At 36.2% G+C, this 16,047-nt stretch overlaps 1 protein-coding gene across 1 annotated transcript in view; it reads left to right on the forward strand.

Moving 5' to 3' along the window:
• LOC129282892 (two pore channel protein 2-like) overlaps window positions 1-16,047 on the forward strand; it is a 52,242-nt gene that overhangs the window by 24,770 nt on the left and 11,425 nt on the right. The window contains exons 11-19 of the mRNA XM_064114823.1: window positions 347-428; window positions 1,391-1,480; window positions 1,864-1,983; window positions 2,570-2,668; window positions 4,294-4,380; window positions 5,946-5,992; window positions 7,769-7,862; window positions 10,455-10,526; window positions 11,734-11,816. Of these exons, the coding sequence (XP_063970893.1) occupies window positions 347-428; window positions 1,391-1,480; window positions 1,864-1,983; window positions 2,570-2,668; window positions 4,294-4,380; window positions 5,946-5,992; window positions 7,769-7,862; window positions 10,455-10,526; window positions 11,734-11,816 (774 nt within the window). The remainder of the gene's footprint in view (window positions 1-346; window positions 429-1,390; window positions 1,481-1,863; window positions 1,984-2,569; window positions 2,669-4,293; window positions 4,381-5,945; window positions 5,993-7,768; window positions 7,863-10,454; window positions 10,527-11,733; window positions 11,817-16,047) is intronic.

Raw genomic sequence — 16,047 nt, forward strand, 5'->3', positions numbered from 1 at the left:
TGATTTAATTTAATATAGAGTGTTGTGGTCCACTGGATTAGTCTGTGGACTTTGAAACAGAGGGTCGCGGGTTCGAATCCCAGCCATGGCGTAGTTTCCCTCAGCAAGAAATTTACCCACATTGTGCTGCACTCAACCCAGGTGAGGTAACTGGGTACCGGCAGGAATTTATACCAAGAAAAGCAGTGCGCATATTGGCTGCTCTGCTAAAGCCATGATAGTTAGGCTACATTACATGTAGAGTGCTTAGAGATTTCTGATAAAGGAAGAGTTAAACGCTTTTTTAGCAAGTGTAATAATTATTAATTTGTGCATCTTTTCTCTCCATTACCCCATAATATGATAGATCAACTGTTAGTGTCAGTGTGGTAAAATCTGTTGTTCTCCAAGCTAGTATACCGGAGTCAGCTAAAAAGACTATTTTAACAGTGAGTATTGGATTCCAAGAAAGCTTACAACAATCCACAATATGGAATATCAGGGGGCCGTTTCATAAAGCTGTTTGTCAGTTAAAAGTGACTTTAAGAACGACTGGTGAACCTTTCTTGTGGCAAATGATATTCACCATTAAATGTTCATTGGTGATTATCTAGCGCATAAGAAAGGTTTACCAGTTGCTCTGAACTTACTAACTGCTTTATGAAACACCCACCCAGTTTATTGATCAGTTCATTTAATAGCCAATTCATCCTTTATGATTGAGTGATTTTTTAATCACTAATGGTTAACAATTGCAATCGATTATTTAATCTTTTCTAAAGGTGATTTTGATATTACAGTATTCTATCAATTTATGAAGAATTTCTTTTCATTTGTATCTTTATTGATTCATCATCAAGCATGTGATTAATTATTCAATCCACTATGATTGATTATTGAATGAATAATGCTTAGTGTTTATTTTTCCTAATCATGAATAATTGATTATATAATCAAAAGTTATTAAATAATTAATCATTAAAGAAGAATTATTTAATCATTTATAATTAATTGTTTACTCATTTATAATTAAGTATTCACAATCATTTGTGATTATTTGATATTTCCTAAAGGTGATTTCTAAGGGCTTAATATTCTATCAATTTATAAATGATTATTTTCATTAGCATCTCACTTCTGTTATCAGTGCTTAATGATAAATTGATCATCAATAATTAATCAATTATTCATAATTGATTATTTAATAAAAAATGATGAATTAGTCAAACATTTGTGATGAAGTGATTAAATATTAATCCTGATATGATTGAATATTTAATAATTGGAGATTGAGTATTTAATCTTTACTGTAGGTGAAACTGAAAGGAGAAACTGAATTTTAAGACCTTGGTTTTCTGTCAATTTATGGAGGATTCCTTCACGATTGTATCAATTTTGTTTTAATCATCAGGAGTTAGATGCTAATATTGGCGGAGTAATCACATCATCTGAGTTCCAAAGACTGTTCGATTGTCTGGATCATCAAGCAGACGGAGATGAGGTGAAGTAAAAAGACAAATTGAAAAACAAAATTTGTGAAGTCTGGGTATCAATAACCAGGAGAATAAGGGGTGACCTGTGATTTTGTTGTGAGATCCTTTCATTTAATTATTATTATTATTTTTTTTTGTCAGAACTTGTCTCACACATTGTTATCCCCCTCTTTTTTTTTGCTTCCAAGGATATTTTCAGAGCTTGTTATGCCCAATTATTCTCATGAATTCCTGAATCTGCTCGAATTGGCAGGGCCAACTGAAAATCAGAGGGCTGGTAGGTTGTAGGCCTGTAAAAAGTTATTATTGTGAAATGTCTTTAAAAAAAATCTTTTATAGAGAGAAAGGAAAGTAGTTCAATTTTCCACTGTTTAATTATTTTTTTATTCAGACTCCAAGTCCTAGACAAATAACTAGACCAAGACTACGGAAACTCCAAGCCTTCGTCGTTCATCGTTTCTTTGGTTACTGCGGAACAGCTGTGGCTGTTGTAAACATCGTATTTATTAGTGTAAGTATTAGAAACGTGTTATCACACACACATACTAAATATAATCTGAAGTCTGACAGAATCACTGATGTGGTAAGTGATGCTAAATTTGAATAAGATATATACCATTTCCAAGCTTTTGATTTTCTCAGTTAACTATTTTTAAAAAAAATCACAAATAGCTCATTTGGTTTATTGATTACTTTCTCCTGTTTGCTAGTAGAGAACTATATAAAAGAGCCGTGGTGTAGTGGTTCTGACTCTTGCCTTGTAAACAGAGGGTCGTGTGTTCAAAATACAACGCGGTCTAGCATCCTTTAGCAAGGCGTTAATCCACACTTTGCCACTCTCGACCCAGGTGCTAAATGGGTACCCAGTAGGATGCCAAAGATATTGTATGTTTAAATTTGCCAGCGCCATAATGAGGCTGCGATGAATGCAAGGAATGCTCCCCAGGGAGTGGAAATTGTGCACTTTTCGTGCAGGATTGAAATGAATCCAATGACCGGGGTAATAATATGCTGTAACGCGCTTTGAGCCATTCTGGGAAAAGCGCTATATAATAATTAGCTATTATTATAAAATGCATTTTTCTTTTGTTTTGCAGATTGAGATCTCTACGCAGTACAACAGAAGCCTTTATCACAGTGATTCGGAATTGACAAAGTTCAACATAGTTTTCATCATCTATTATTGTATAGAACAGGTAAGTATTTGAGAGGGACCACCCCCCCCCCCCCACCTTCCCTACAAAAATATTCAGGCCTGTACTCTGAGCTCTGATTTAATTCAAATTCTGATCTAGAGTGATGGTTTAACCCTAAGAAGACTGGGGGGGGGGCTGATTCAGCCCCCCCTCGACATTTTTCGCGATAAATCCGCCGCGCGAAATTTTAGACCGCGTCACTTGCTGATTTTTTACTTTCAAGTCTCGTGCAACTTTTGAGACCAAAATTGTGACCCCCGGGTACGCGGCATCGAAATTATGCAACATTTCATAAGTGCATGCAGACCCCAAATTGCTCAAAAACGTGAGTTTATGTACAAATCCAATGCAAATAGTGTTTTTAGCCAAAATTCTTTAAATGTATCATTATTTTTCCTTTTACTGCTTAAAATCAATTAATTTTATCTTGTTTATGGTCAAAATAAAGTCTCTGACAATTTCCATTGAAAAAACAATAAAAAACAAAAGTAAAAAAACAATGAAATACATAAGAAATTTAGAGAACAATAAAATACATATAAAAATAAATGTGATGTTGACATTTTTTTAAATTAGATTTAATCAGATGCCTATAAAGAGTATGTGAAACAAAAATGAGCATTTTAGGGCCATTATTTTGTTAATTAGAGCAAACTTAAGATTTTACGCATAAATTAACATATTTAATGAGCAATTAAATTTTTCACAGAATTTGATATAGTTCTGTAGATAATGCCATGGGTTACGTCGCGATCGCGCTATCGACAGCCGAGATCATAAGGGGGGGCTGAATCAGCCGAAATAGCCCAGTCTATTTAGGGTTAATGATGGATAGCCAATCGGGACAGATACCTCTAACGGTACAAGCTTAATATGTCAGCTCATTTGACACTTAAGTGGGAGTGAACGGACCAATACTGATGTGGTCTGTCATTGACTGTGTGTTATAAATAACTAGTCTGAAATAAACATCTTGAGATAACCATCAACAATGCAGAGAATGAATTAGCCTATGATTGTATTCATACAGTGAAATCCAAATGTTTTTAAAGAAAAGTACTTATTTTGCCGCTTGGTAACATAATAAGTGTGGTATAAACATATTGAGTGGGGAATTGTTTTCCGCTTTCTGACTCTTTGGACAATCATTCAAAATATAAATGGAAATAAAATAAAATTGTATTTGAATGGAATATCTTATTTGCAGATGTAAATTACATGTTATCTATCCTCCAGATGCCTAGTGGTGCCAAGTGGCACAGAGGGCCTCCACCAAACGTCTCCACCTTTGCCTATCAGAGGCCACAGCTCTGGCTTCTTCCCATGACCTCCATCCAGCCAGGGTCCTTTCTTTTTCAACGGGTCGCCACCAAGTTTTTTTCGGCCTGCCCCTTTTCCTTTTCCCTTCTGGTGCCCAGGTCAATGCCGTGTTGCACACGCTTGAAAGTTCCCCCTTAACGTGTGCCCAATGAATTTCCATTTTCTCATTATTGTCGCGCCCAGTTTCTCCAATTTGGTCTTGTCTAAGACCTCTTCATTACGAATGTTTTCTTGCCATTTTATCTTCATTATTCTGGGGATATTAATGACAGAGTCTAATGCCATTTCCATTATCTCCTCTTTAGATGCTGAAATTTTGGGCTCTCGGCTGGAGGTGTTTCAAATCTTCTATAACCAACGTCCTTGATGCCCTCTTCACAGCTGTCTTACTAGTAAGTCTTTACACTGCAAATATAGTGGTGTTAACACTTCACCAGGGTCCATCCAGACTTGTTATAATAAAAAATGCGCAATATCTTAAGATAACTTTAGCTAATCGAATCCAATGATTTCAGTACCTTTAAACTGTTATTATAACAAGTTTTGTGAAATGGGCACATGGTGTGAGAGGACTGCACCGATCATTTTACACCATCATTAACTCTATGGTGTTTAGCACCTATCAGTGTTATTGTGTTTGTTAAATTTACGGTGTCCAACACAGATTGGTGTCATTCTATATTTCATTATATTCTCTGCATAGAAGTTGAATGGTTGAATATAACGTTTCATTTCCCTGACAGCTATATTTTCTAAAGGGATTATATATTTTGCCGTCATGAGGAGGGTTATTTATCATTCTATAGAAATGAGGGTTTTTCTTTGGATTTGGTCTCAGCTTAACTAGAATACCACCTATTGACACAGTTAAAGGTGTGTCACGTCAGGATGATTACATAATTTTTGTTGTCTTAGCAGAGGGAGACTATTGGCACCGCTTTTCTGATGGGGGCGGTGTCGTCAACATTGAAATCGTAACCAAGGTTAAGTTTTTGAAATGTCATCATAACTTACAAAGTATGTGGAGCTCGTTCATGAAACTTGGACATAAGTGTACTCAAGTATTACTGAACGTCCTGCCTGAGTTTCAGGTCACATGACAAAGGTCATTTATGGTCAGTGCATATAGACCAAGTTGTGGGAATCATTATCGAAATCTTAACCAAGTGTAAGTTTCTGAATTGCCACCATAACCGTAAATGTCAAGTCCATACCAGAAAAATGTTGATTCGAAATGAATAGTGAAAAATTAAACTAACTCACTATTGTTTTTTATTGTTTGAATTGTACAATATTTCATTTTTTACAGATTTGACAACAAGGACCAACAAAGTTAATTCCACATGTTCAGGGAGGAATTAGTCATGGTTTCACTTGACAATGAGGAGAATATTAGAATATTTCATATTTCATATCATGAAATACAAAAGAAATAGTGATTGGATGACATCATCAGTCTCCTCATTTGCATACCGACCGGGATGTGCATATTACTATTTTGTGAAATTAAGCTGAAACTTTAAAATATCATAACTTTCTTATTTTGCATCTATATAATTTTGATGAAATTTTCAATGTTATGCTTTTTGGATTTTTCTCTTTTTATTCAAATCAACTTTTTCTTGGCGTGGACTTGTCCTTTAAGTTTATGGATCCAGTCCATGAAATGTGGAATTGAGGGTAATCACAGTCAGGTACCACTGACTGTCTTGTACGAGTCTTAGGTCACATGATCAAGGTCAAAATTCATTTAGGATCAATGAGCATAATATTTTTTATTATCATGTGAATTGTGTTCTTTGTGAATAATTATTATTCAATAGTTGTTTTCAAAGTCAGCACTGCTGCTATATTGAATCACATATGGCAGGCGAGACTGTCAGAGGCATTTGACTTGTTTGAAAGTTATATGAATAGCCAGTGCATTTTTTATCTTTACATTCACCACCAATCCCAGGTAGCAGAGATATTATATCTTTCGATGGAAGGATCTCGAACTTTTCCGTAAGTATTACTTTTTTTCAACATCAACACGAGAATAAACAATAATAATGTCATTAACCAAACCCCCCCAAAAAAACCATACCATACATCCCCCACCCCCATGCCAATAATGTGAACAGACCTCAAACTAGCTGGGGGCTACAGGAGACCATGATGGCCACCAGAAGTTGTTCTATTAAAAACTAAGTGCATTGTAAATCAGGATTTATTACATATTTGTTAATCTAACTCCCCCCCCCCCCTTTTAGTTGGACAGAGATACCAACATTGGTTACATGATTTGGTCTTCAGTAGAGTATTTCATTAAGCATCCTGCCAATGATTTTCGCTGACAAATTTGCTCTGAGCCAATCAGATGCAAGGATTTCAGTAGCTTGTAACAATAGTCGGTGAGAATCAGTGACTGTTTGTTTCATGAAATGCTCCAGTTGATTTACCATATGTTTGTTATCACCAGCCGTAAAATCAATACATGGTCATATCACATCCCCAATGAGTGAATGTCAAACGTAGGAACACTGTTTGTGATTTCAATTGTTCATTAAAGGTCAAGTTCACCCCAGAAAAATGTTTATTAGAATCAAAAGAGAAAAATCAAGCAAGCATAACATTGAAAATTTCATCAAAATCGGGTGTAAAATAAGAAAGTTATGACATTTTAAAATTTCGGTTATTTTTCACAAAACAGTTATATGCACAAATTAGTCTCATGCAAATGAGAAAATTGATGATGTCCCACACTCATTATTTTTTTTGTTTTTTATTGTTTGAATTATACAATATTTCAATTTTTACAGATTTGACAATAAGGACCAACTTGACTGAACCATAAATTGTTAAACAATGGTAATTCCACATGTTCAGGAAGAAATAAAACTTTATTTCACAGGACAATGGGGAGAAAATTAGAATCTTTCATATAATAAAATACAAAAGAAATAGTGAGTGAGTGATGTCATCAGGTCACTCATTTGCATACCGACCGGTATGTGCATATAACTGATTAGTGAAATTAAGCAAAACTTTAAAATGTCTTAACTTTCTTATTTTACATCTGATGTTGATGAAATTATTATGTTTGCTTGTTGGATTCTTTTTATTCTTATTCAAATCAATTTTTTGTTGGGGTGGACTTGTCCTTTAAATCTAAGTAAATGCAGGGTTCCCAGCCCATCAGGGAAAATTATTTTACGTTTTTCCAGTCAGGGAAATATCAGGGACTTTGATAAAGAAAAATACCTCAAATCAGGGAAAAATGCCTCAAATGAGGGGAAAAATCAGGGAATTTTGATCGACCCAAAAGTCGAAAGCACGGTAGTCCGTCAGACTCGGCTATATATCCATTGTAATTTAATGATATGTAATTGGATTGCCTTGAATCAACCTCTTTCTGTATAAGGTGAGGTAAGGATGTCTGTATGGGGAGAAGGGAGGCCATTACATGCCTGTGTAATAATACTAATTAGTTTTACATTATTGTTCTTATACTGAGAATACATGTAATTCACTGCAACAACTTAGAAAACATGCGAAACTGGGAATGGGTTTACATAATTCTATGGGAATTTTTAAACTTCATCAGGGAAAAATCAGGGATTTTTGTTTTCTTGAAAAGCTGGGAACCCTGTAAATTGTAAATCAGGATTCATTACATATGTGAAATGATTCATATGATTTCCATCTTTATTTTGACAGAGATAACTACATAGGTTATACAATCATCTGGATTCATTTCATATTTGTTATGATAAATCTGATTTCTACCTTTTTTGACAGAGATAACACCATCGGCTATGCAATGTACGATCTTGTCAGGATAATAAACATTCTTATCACCTTCCGGCTTTTCAGGATTGTTACACATTTTACAGTAAGTTAAACCAATTCGGTGGATTCACAATACAGTGCGCCATCTATCGGTTGCAGCGAACAGGCTGAAATTCCAAGTGCCTCATGGGAAAAGTCCACATCTATTGCAGCTGTTATATGCTAGTGCATGCATACCATTATGCTGCGTTGGCCGACGCGGCTCGACCGGCTTGCATATGCTGTTTACAAGGGTCCAGGACCCCATTTCATAAAAAGTTGTTTTGATAGTAACCCTTGCTGGAATGTCAACTACCACAACAATTGAAAATTCTACTTCCTGATTGGCTTTTCAATTGTAAGTTGACATTCTAGCAAGAGTTGCTATTAAAACAACTTTTTATGAAATGGGGCCCAGGAGGTGGGAGAGAGTTTTCAGGGAATTCTTCTTCCGCTTTTGCCAAATCGTTTTCACTTTTGAAGCATCACAGTACATTCGCACTGTGCGCTGCCGTCCGGTGTCGACCCTGAAGTTAGAAATTTGGCCTGTCCGCTGCAACGGATAGATGGCGCACCATATTGTGAATCCACCGAATTTGACAACTCTTTCTTGTATTTACCAAGCTTACATTTTTGTCTTGCAAATGCACTTCTTATTCTTTATTCATGCATAATTCTAATAGTTTTGTGTTAAATTGTCCTTAAGTAAATTGTAAATTATTATGTAAAATATGGGGTGTAAGTTATTGTTGCAAATCATTTAATAAATAATAATTTTTGCAATATTATTATGAGATATGCAACAATTGGCAAATATAAGTGTATAGTGAATTTTAGACAATCTATCCTGGATTATTAAGAAAATATCAGCTTTATTTTTTATTTTTATTTTTATTTTTAAAGCAAGTGCACACCTAGTTACCAAGAATGCATATAACATTTTCATTTATTGGAATGCAGGATAAAAGAGCATTGCCAATTAACTGCCTTGCTCACGGGCATACATGTAGGTACAGTGACCCGGACTTTCCATGTATACTCGGGCGCTTTAGACCACTCGGCCACGGCACCTCTATGATAATAAAATTTGATATGATGATGATGATGCACAGCATATGTATAGCGCCATGTATCTGTCAAAGACATTCAAAGGCGCATTTTTGGAGGAGCCAGCCTATCTGGGTCGCCTAGAAGGGCGCGCACACGGAACTGTGACCCGCAGGTCTCTCCTCCCGATATAACTGGTTGGGGGAATGCAGGTGAACCACTACACCGGGGTTTCCCCCTACTCTTATTCGAATAGTGCAGTGGGTTCTTAACATACAAAGGTAGTGACTCTCCTCTACATGGGGCCTCCATTTAACGTCCTATCCAAGGGACGGAGTGTTTTCCATTGTAACATAGCCTGCATCTATGAAACAGGGGAGAGACATTTACACACAATGCACTGGCTTCAGTCATCAGCCCGGGGTGGACTCGAACCCACGATCTTTGGTTCGACAGGCAGACACTTTACCGACTGAGCCAACTCGCTCTCTGTCGCCAACTTCGATATCCATTGGTCATGTTGCTGAAGGCCTTTCAATGTTACCCTAACTTGGCATTTCAGTTATTTGTTAAGTCCAAATTGAAGACAGTCTTGATAAGAATGATAGCAGTTATGGTTTTTCAAATATCATTGAGCAATGCACCTTGAATTCATATCTCTTATTTTGTGCTTGTGCTGGTGCATTAGGAAAGTATATCTTCAAATTGGCAATCTTTGAAGAGTACAATTGGTTTCACAGGCCTAATTACAACTGGCAGGCAAAAGATATTCATTCGAGCCAACCCATTCTCAATTTTTAAATTTGATATTGCTGATTGACAAAAATGAATGAATGTGATTGACAATCTAACACTGATTCTAGGGAGGGTACCTACTGAACTTCCTTTTTCCAAACTGGAAAGATGTATCACCACTTTGAAACTATTTTTTTACTGGCGGAAGAATTAGGGCCATTTTACTCTTTCAAGTGATGAATTTGATCCTGTCAGGTGTAGTCTTCATAAATGCCGATTTATTTTAAAAATGAGCTGGTTGACTGGATAGAATTATGAATTTTTTTAAAGTGCCACTTTAACACACGAGTCTATGGGAAATTCTTTAGGCCTGTGATACCAATTTTGTTTTCAATGAAAATTGGCAACTGTCTTTGTTGTAAAGCTTCATTCCTATTGAAGGTGTTTCATTATATTAGACCTGCCAATTTGAATGAAATGCAGCATATTTATATTCAGATTTTTGAAGGTTTTATTTTTCATAACAATATTTACAAAGTTATACATGTACAAGCACTAATAATAAAGCTTCATCAGAATATTAACATAATCGTAGAGATTTATGTATATATGATTTGTAAATATGAACAAAGCAACTATTACAAGATTAAGGAAGAACATGAGAAATTTATATCTATATTTATAAGCATTAAAGCATACTAAAACATATTTATAAGCATTAAAGAATAACAAATTTATGTATGATGGGCATAGAGATCAGAGCATGGAAAATTGACCTTTTATCATTATTAATACAAAGTTATGGAGGGGTGTCAAATTGGCAACAGAAATTGCCAATTTGCTGTAATCCCTTGCTTAATTTTGTTTTTTACAGACCATGGCCATTGTGATTAGTACGATGCTGGATCTGGTTAGAAATCTACGAGCCTTTCTTGGCATCCTAGTGGTAAGTTGACAATCGATCCTTTTAATAACACTTATTCCTGTCCACGGTCTTGCCCCTCAATATATTTCTGAACTTGTTCCTCCATACACCCCCTCAAGGACGCTTGGCTGAAGATCCTTCTCCTACAGTGCCCCAACCCTTTGGAATTCCCTCCCCAGTACTCTCCGATCACAAAATAATCCTGGACTTTTCAAATCCCAGCTTGAAACATTTCTATTTAATGAAGCATTCAATTAGATAATTCCCTATACTTTAGCCATATGTTATTGATTAATGTTAATGTTGTTTAGTTGTAATATTAAGTAATTTCCGCAGTTCTAATTATATTGTATAATTTATGTCTGCAAAGTGCATTGAGAGTCCTTACAGGTCTGAAATGTGCTATATAACAACTAAATTATTATTATTATTGATGATGATGATAGTAATATATCATATTGGATGGCTCTTAGTGGGATGCCAGAAACATTCCAAGAGTTTAGGGCAAATACTCCACAAATCAGAGATGAGTGAAATATTGGCCCTAACGAGTGTAATATTTCTGGTATTCCATGAAATTAAGCCATCCAATATAATTATTATCTATCCCACCCCCCCCCCCCAAAAAAAAAGAGGGAAAAATTTGATTCAGCAACTCCTGTCGCTTTGATGCAGACCAAAATATGCTTTTTTAATGCATCGCTAAAATACCCTATATAGATAATGATAATAATTATAACATCTGTATTGCAAAGGTTGCCAGATATCTCAGAATTATGTATTTGAATTTTGCAGAGAATTAATACCTCAGTCACATTTGTTCTACGGCGGCCGTACAGCGAGTCGAAAACAGCCGTTTTAACATTTTTGTACCAGCTAAATATAGGTGGTTTGAATAAAAATGAATAAAACGGCTGTTTTCGACTCGCCATAGAGCAAATGAGACAGAGGTATTATGGTAAAAAATAATTCAACAATTACCAAACTATAGTATGATTTGGCATGTTAGACAATAATGCAAGTATACCTTATATTTTTGTACTTGTAACCAAAGCAGTAGGTCTTTAAAATAAAATCTTTGAGCACTTGTCTGATATATTTTATTAGAAAATCTACAGACAAAGATTATATCCTGAAATTTTCATCCCAGTCCGTGCTTGGATTTGTATTGATCAGGCAAGATATTGTGTGTTTTATTTACACCAATTTTCCTCTATTTCTCTTGCAGGTAATCTACTATGTGTTTGCGATCCTTGGAATGGAAATCTTTCGAGATCAGAGCCCACAACCCCCTAATATCACAGACGTCACGTAAGTCCACATTCAGACATCCTTTTGATTATATGAATGGTGGTAGTGGTTAGGTGAGCGGGAGGGGAGGGGCAAGTGGCAGAGTTTTGTAAGTGATTTTACTGACTAACTTCATCTTAAAAGATCTTAAAAAAGATCTTAAAAGATTGCTCGTGAAGAATCGGCTACCGGACCCCCTCCACCAAAGGGTAACCAACCCTGTGGAAAAGCCCTTTTTGTCTCACCTGCATAGCAGAGTGAGACTATAGGCGCCGCTTTTCCGACGGCGGCGGCGGCGTCAACACCAAATCTTAACCTGAGGTTAAGTTTTTGAAATGACAGCATAACTTAGAAAGTATATGGACCTAGTTCATGAAACTTGGCCATAAGGTTAATCAAGTATTACTGAACATCCTGCCTGAGTTTCATGTCACATGACCAAGGTCAAAGGTCATTTAGGGTCAATGAACTTAGACCATGTTGGGGGAATCAACATCAAAATCTTAACCTAAGGTTAAGTTTTTGAAATGTCATCATAACTTAGAAAATATATGGACCTAGTTCATGAAACTTATACATAAGGTTAATCAAGTATCACTGAACATCCTGCATGAGTTTCACGTCACATGACCAAGGTCAAAGGTCATTTAGGGTCAATGAACTTTGGCCGAATTGGGGGTATCTGTTGAATTACCATCATAACTTTGAAAGTTTATGGATCTGATTCATGAAACTTGGACATAATAGTAATCAAGTATTACTGAACATCCTGTGCAAGTTTCAGGTCACATGATCAAGGTCAAAGGTCATTTAGGGTCAATGAACTTTGGCCAAATTGGGGTATTTGTTGAATTACAGCCATAAATTTGAAAGTGTGTTGGTCTAGTTCATAAAACTTGGACATAATAGTAATCAAGTATCACTGAACATCCTGTGCGAGTTTCAGGTCACATGATCAAGGTCAAAGGTCATGTAAGGTCAAAGAACTTTGGCCACGTTGGGGGTATTTGTTGAATTGCCATCATATCTCTATAAGTGTATTGGTCTAGTTCATAAAACGTGGAAATAAGAGTAACCAAGTATCACTGAACATCTTGTGCGAGTTATAGTAGTTTTCAAAATCAGCACTGCTGCTATATTGAATCGCGTGATGCAGGTGAGACGGCCAGAGGCATTCCACTTGTTTAAATATGTCCGCACATCATAACAGACAGCTCAGTACATCTCCCCACTGGTTATGCAATCAAACCTCCCAACCACAACTCCGATTCAAGTAATATTCTTTATTGCTTCCTCTTTGCTAATTGCCCAGATGTAACATACATTGGGGAAACCAGTGCTAAATTTAGGTTAAGATTCAATAATCACAGGTCTACTATACGACAACACCGAGATGGTTTCCCGGTAGCCGAGCACCTCAACAAAGAAAATCACTCTTATCGATCTCAAAATCGTTCTTTTCGGAGGAGGCTATAAATCCGCAGATGAGAGAAAACTCACTGAGCTACGAGCCATTATTCATAGCAGAAGTTTTCAGTATGGCCTAAATAGAGATCTCTCTTGGCTGGACAATTATAATTTTTATAAATAATTTCAGGAATATTCCATGAGTTGATGAATCATCTTACTATGATGTTAATGTACTTTGTTACTAGTTTAGGTACTATTATTCTTTATTGTCTAGCACACATTTAACTCTCCTCCAAACATATTAACACTTGATTTCTAGATAAGAGTGATATTGGAGGTCATTGTTGCCTCCTTTATCCTGAATTAGTATCATAATAGGCTTTTATTGATTATCTTATTCTTTTTATGCATATTCATGATTGTGGAGGCCCACAAGTTCGCAGATTTCAGCTCCGTCAAAGCTGCCCATTGTGACGTCGAACAGGCTCCCGTTATCCTTTTTCTTCCATGGGGCGTCTTTGTCGAACAGGACGGACTTCCTCGCGTGCATGATAAGCTTTATGTCTCTGGCTGGGATGTTTATGTACTCCTTTGCGAATTCGATGGCCTTTCTCAGTAGTTTTTCAGATATGGATGGGTAAAACCTGATCACGTGGAAGCTGATGAAAGTATGTTTCTCTTTCTCGTTTATGTTCTTGAACCACTCGATAACGGTACTGGTTATCCGCCATTGGCTTACACACGTCGCCCTTCTGACGGCATTGTTGATATTGTCGAGTATTGATTTACTGATTCTCCCGGTTTCGCTTTTTTGCACGGTTGATGAGTCTGCATGGAAGTGCGTTTTTAAAATTGTCCTTGTGGTCCTTTAGGGTGATGAAGGCTTGCTTCTGTGCCATAGTCTCCATTCTTTCGTCAATCTTTAAGTCAGCAGCGATTGCCCGTGCTTCGGTGTCGATACCATTCTCTGATTTGATGCTGGAAGATTGGTAAAAGTTGGTTATGTTGTCCAGCAGGAGTTTGTTGTATAAAGGTTGGTCCATCTCGTAGAGGTTTCAGGTCTTGTCAGCAGGGATTAGCAATTTCTGGGACCTTTTGATGTTACAGGTGTCTTCTTTAAGTCTGTGTTGGAACTGGCTTGGTGATTTTTTTCTGAAGCCCAGGTTCTCGATCATGTGCAGCATGTCATTTTCGAATGGTATTAGCTCTTTGATTTCAAAGATTAAAAAAGAAGAAAAGAAAATTTTCCAAGTATAATTTATATGTGAATTAGAATAATATGTATGTTATTCATTATGATGGAAAATGTTTGCTTATTCATTGTCATTATTATCATCATCATTAATCAATATTGTTTTTAAATTCTCATTATAATTTATTTGGCAAAATGAAAATTGCATAAGCAATATAAACAATTCAAATATCAAAGATTGAACAACAGAAATAGAGATTAACCACTGGAATGCCAGGGGGAGAAATAGGTAAATGAATAACTGTGGTGGCAATACGCCTTCTGCCCCACTTCCAGTGGTTATAACCATATACATACATGAATTCAAAATATTAAAATAATTTATACATTGTTTGGATCTGTTTAACTTTGGAAAAACCCATAACTGTCTAAATAATATTATAAATGAGTTAGTTATGAGTAAAAATATGGAGCTATAAGTACTAGGTTTTAAGTGCAGAGTAAACATGTAAATTAAATTAGAAATTCAGCCACTAATCTATATAATTTTACTGGCAGGCCTACTTACTAGTTGAATATAAAAAAAAAAAAACAGGTTAAAAAAAAAATCACACCAAAGTACACAGTACGAGAATAATTCTTTTAAACTGTGCCAGCCACGTTGACAGAGCAGTTATGACCACTCTCGAGCACAGGAACTCGGGCAACTCTACCCAATAACAGGGAAATACGTTGATTGTAGAGCAATGTAGTCGCTGAGTCCTGGCCAGGAGGTGAACGAATCTTACAGTGTCGACATGTCTGGGATTTATACTAATGGAAAGTTTAACAGTGTTACATTCCATAATCCCAAACAATGACTTTGCAACATCAAACAAAATTTCTTCTTGACTTGAGAGATTGCCAGCCCAAAACCCTAATTCTACTTTCATATGTCATTTGTTTCAAAATTACACGAGTAGCCCGTCTCTGTACATTCTCTAATTTACTTGAAAGTGTTTTCATGTGTAGATGCCATGCTGGCTGACCATACTCCATTAGTGGGATAACAATTGTCTTAAATAAAGAAAAAACAGAATGGGGAGATAGAGAATTGGAGACAGATAAAATAAAACCAAGCATGCGATTAGCTTTGCGGATGACACAGTCTATGTGGTTGTGCCTTGTCAGTTTGTGATTCAAAATGATACCTTTATATTTATATTGAGTGACTTGTTCAAGGCGAGTGTTATTGAGAAAGTAATTTGGAATTCCTGGGTTTCGTGACCACGTGATTCGCATAACTTTGGATTTGCTGATATTGATGCTCATTTTGTTGATGAGGCTCCATTTGTTAATTCTGTTCAGGTCGTTTTGCAATATGTGGCTATCGTTTGCGGTGAAAATGGGTTGATACAGTATAGAGCATCATACGCAAAGAGGACGCATGGTGATTGAGTTTGGACAAGAATATCATCAATGAACGTATTTAAAAGGACTGGTGCCAAGACACTTCCTTGGGGCACTCCTGAAAGTACAGAAAACCAGGAAGAAAAGGCACCTCTATGAATTACTCGCTGTTCCCTTTTACTTAGAAAAGTATAGGAAAGAACAAGAATTGCAAGGTTCTACGAGACAACATCCAAGCTATCACGAAAAAGGTCGCGGAAA

The sequence above is a fragment of the Lytechinus pictus genome, unplaced genomic scaffold (genome assembly GCF_037042905.1).
Source record: "Lytechinus pictus isolate F3 Inbred unplaced genomic scaffold, Lp3.0 scaffold_20, whole genome shotgun sequence".
NCBI lineage: Eukaryota > Metazoa > Echinodermata > Echinoidea > Temnopleuroida > Toxopneustidae > Lytechinus > Lytechinus pictus.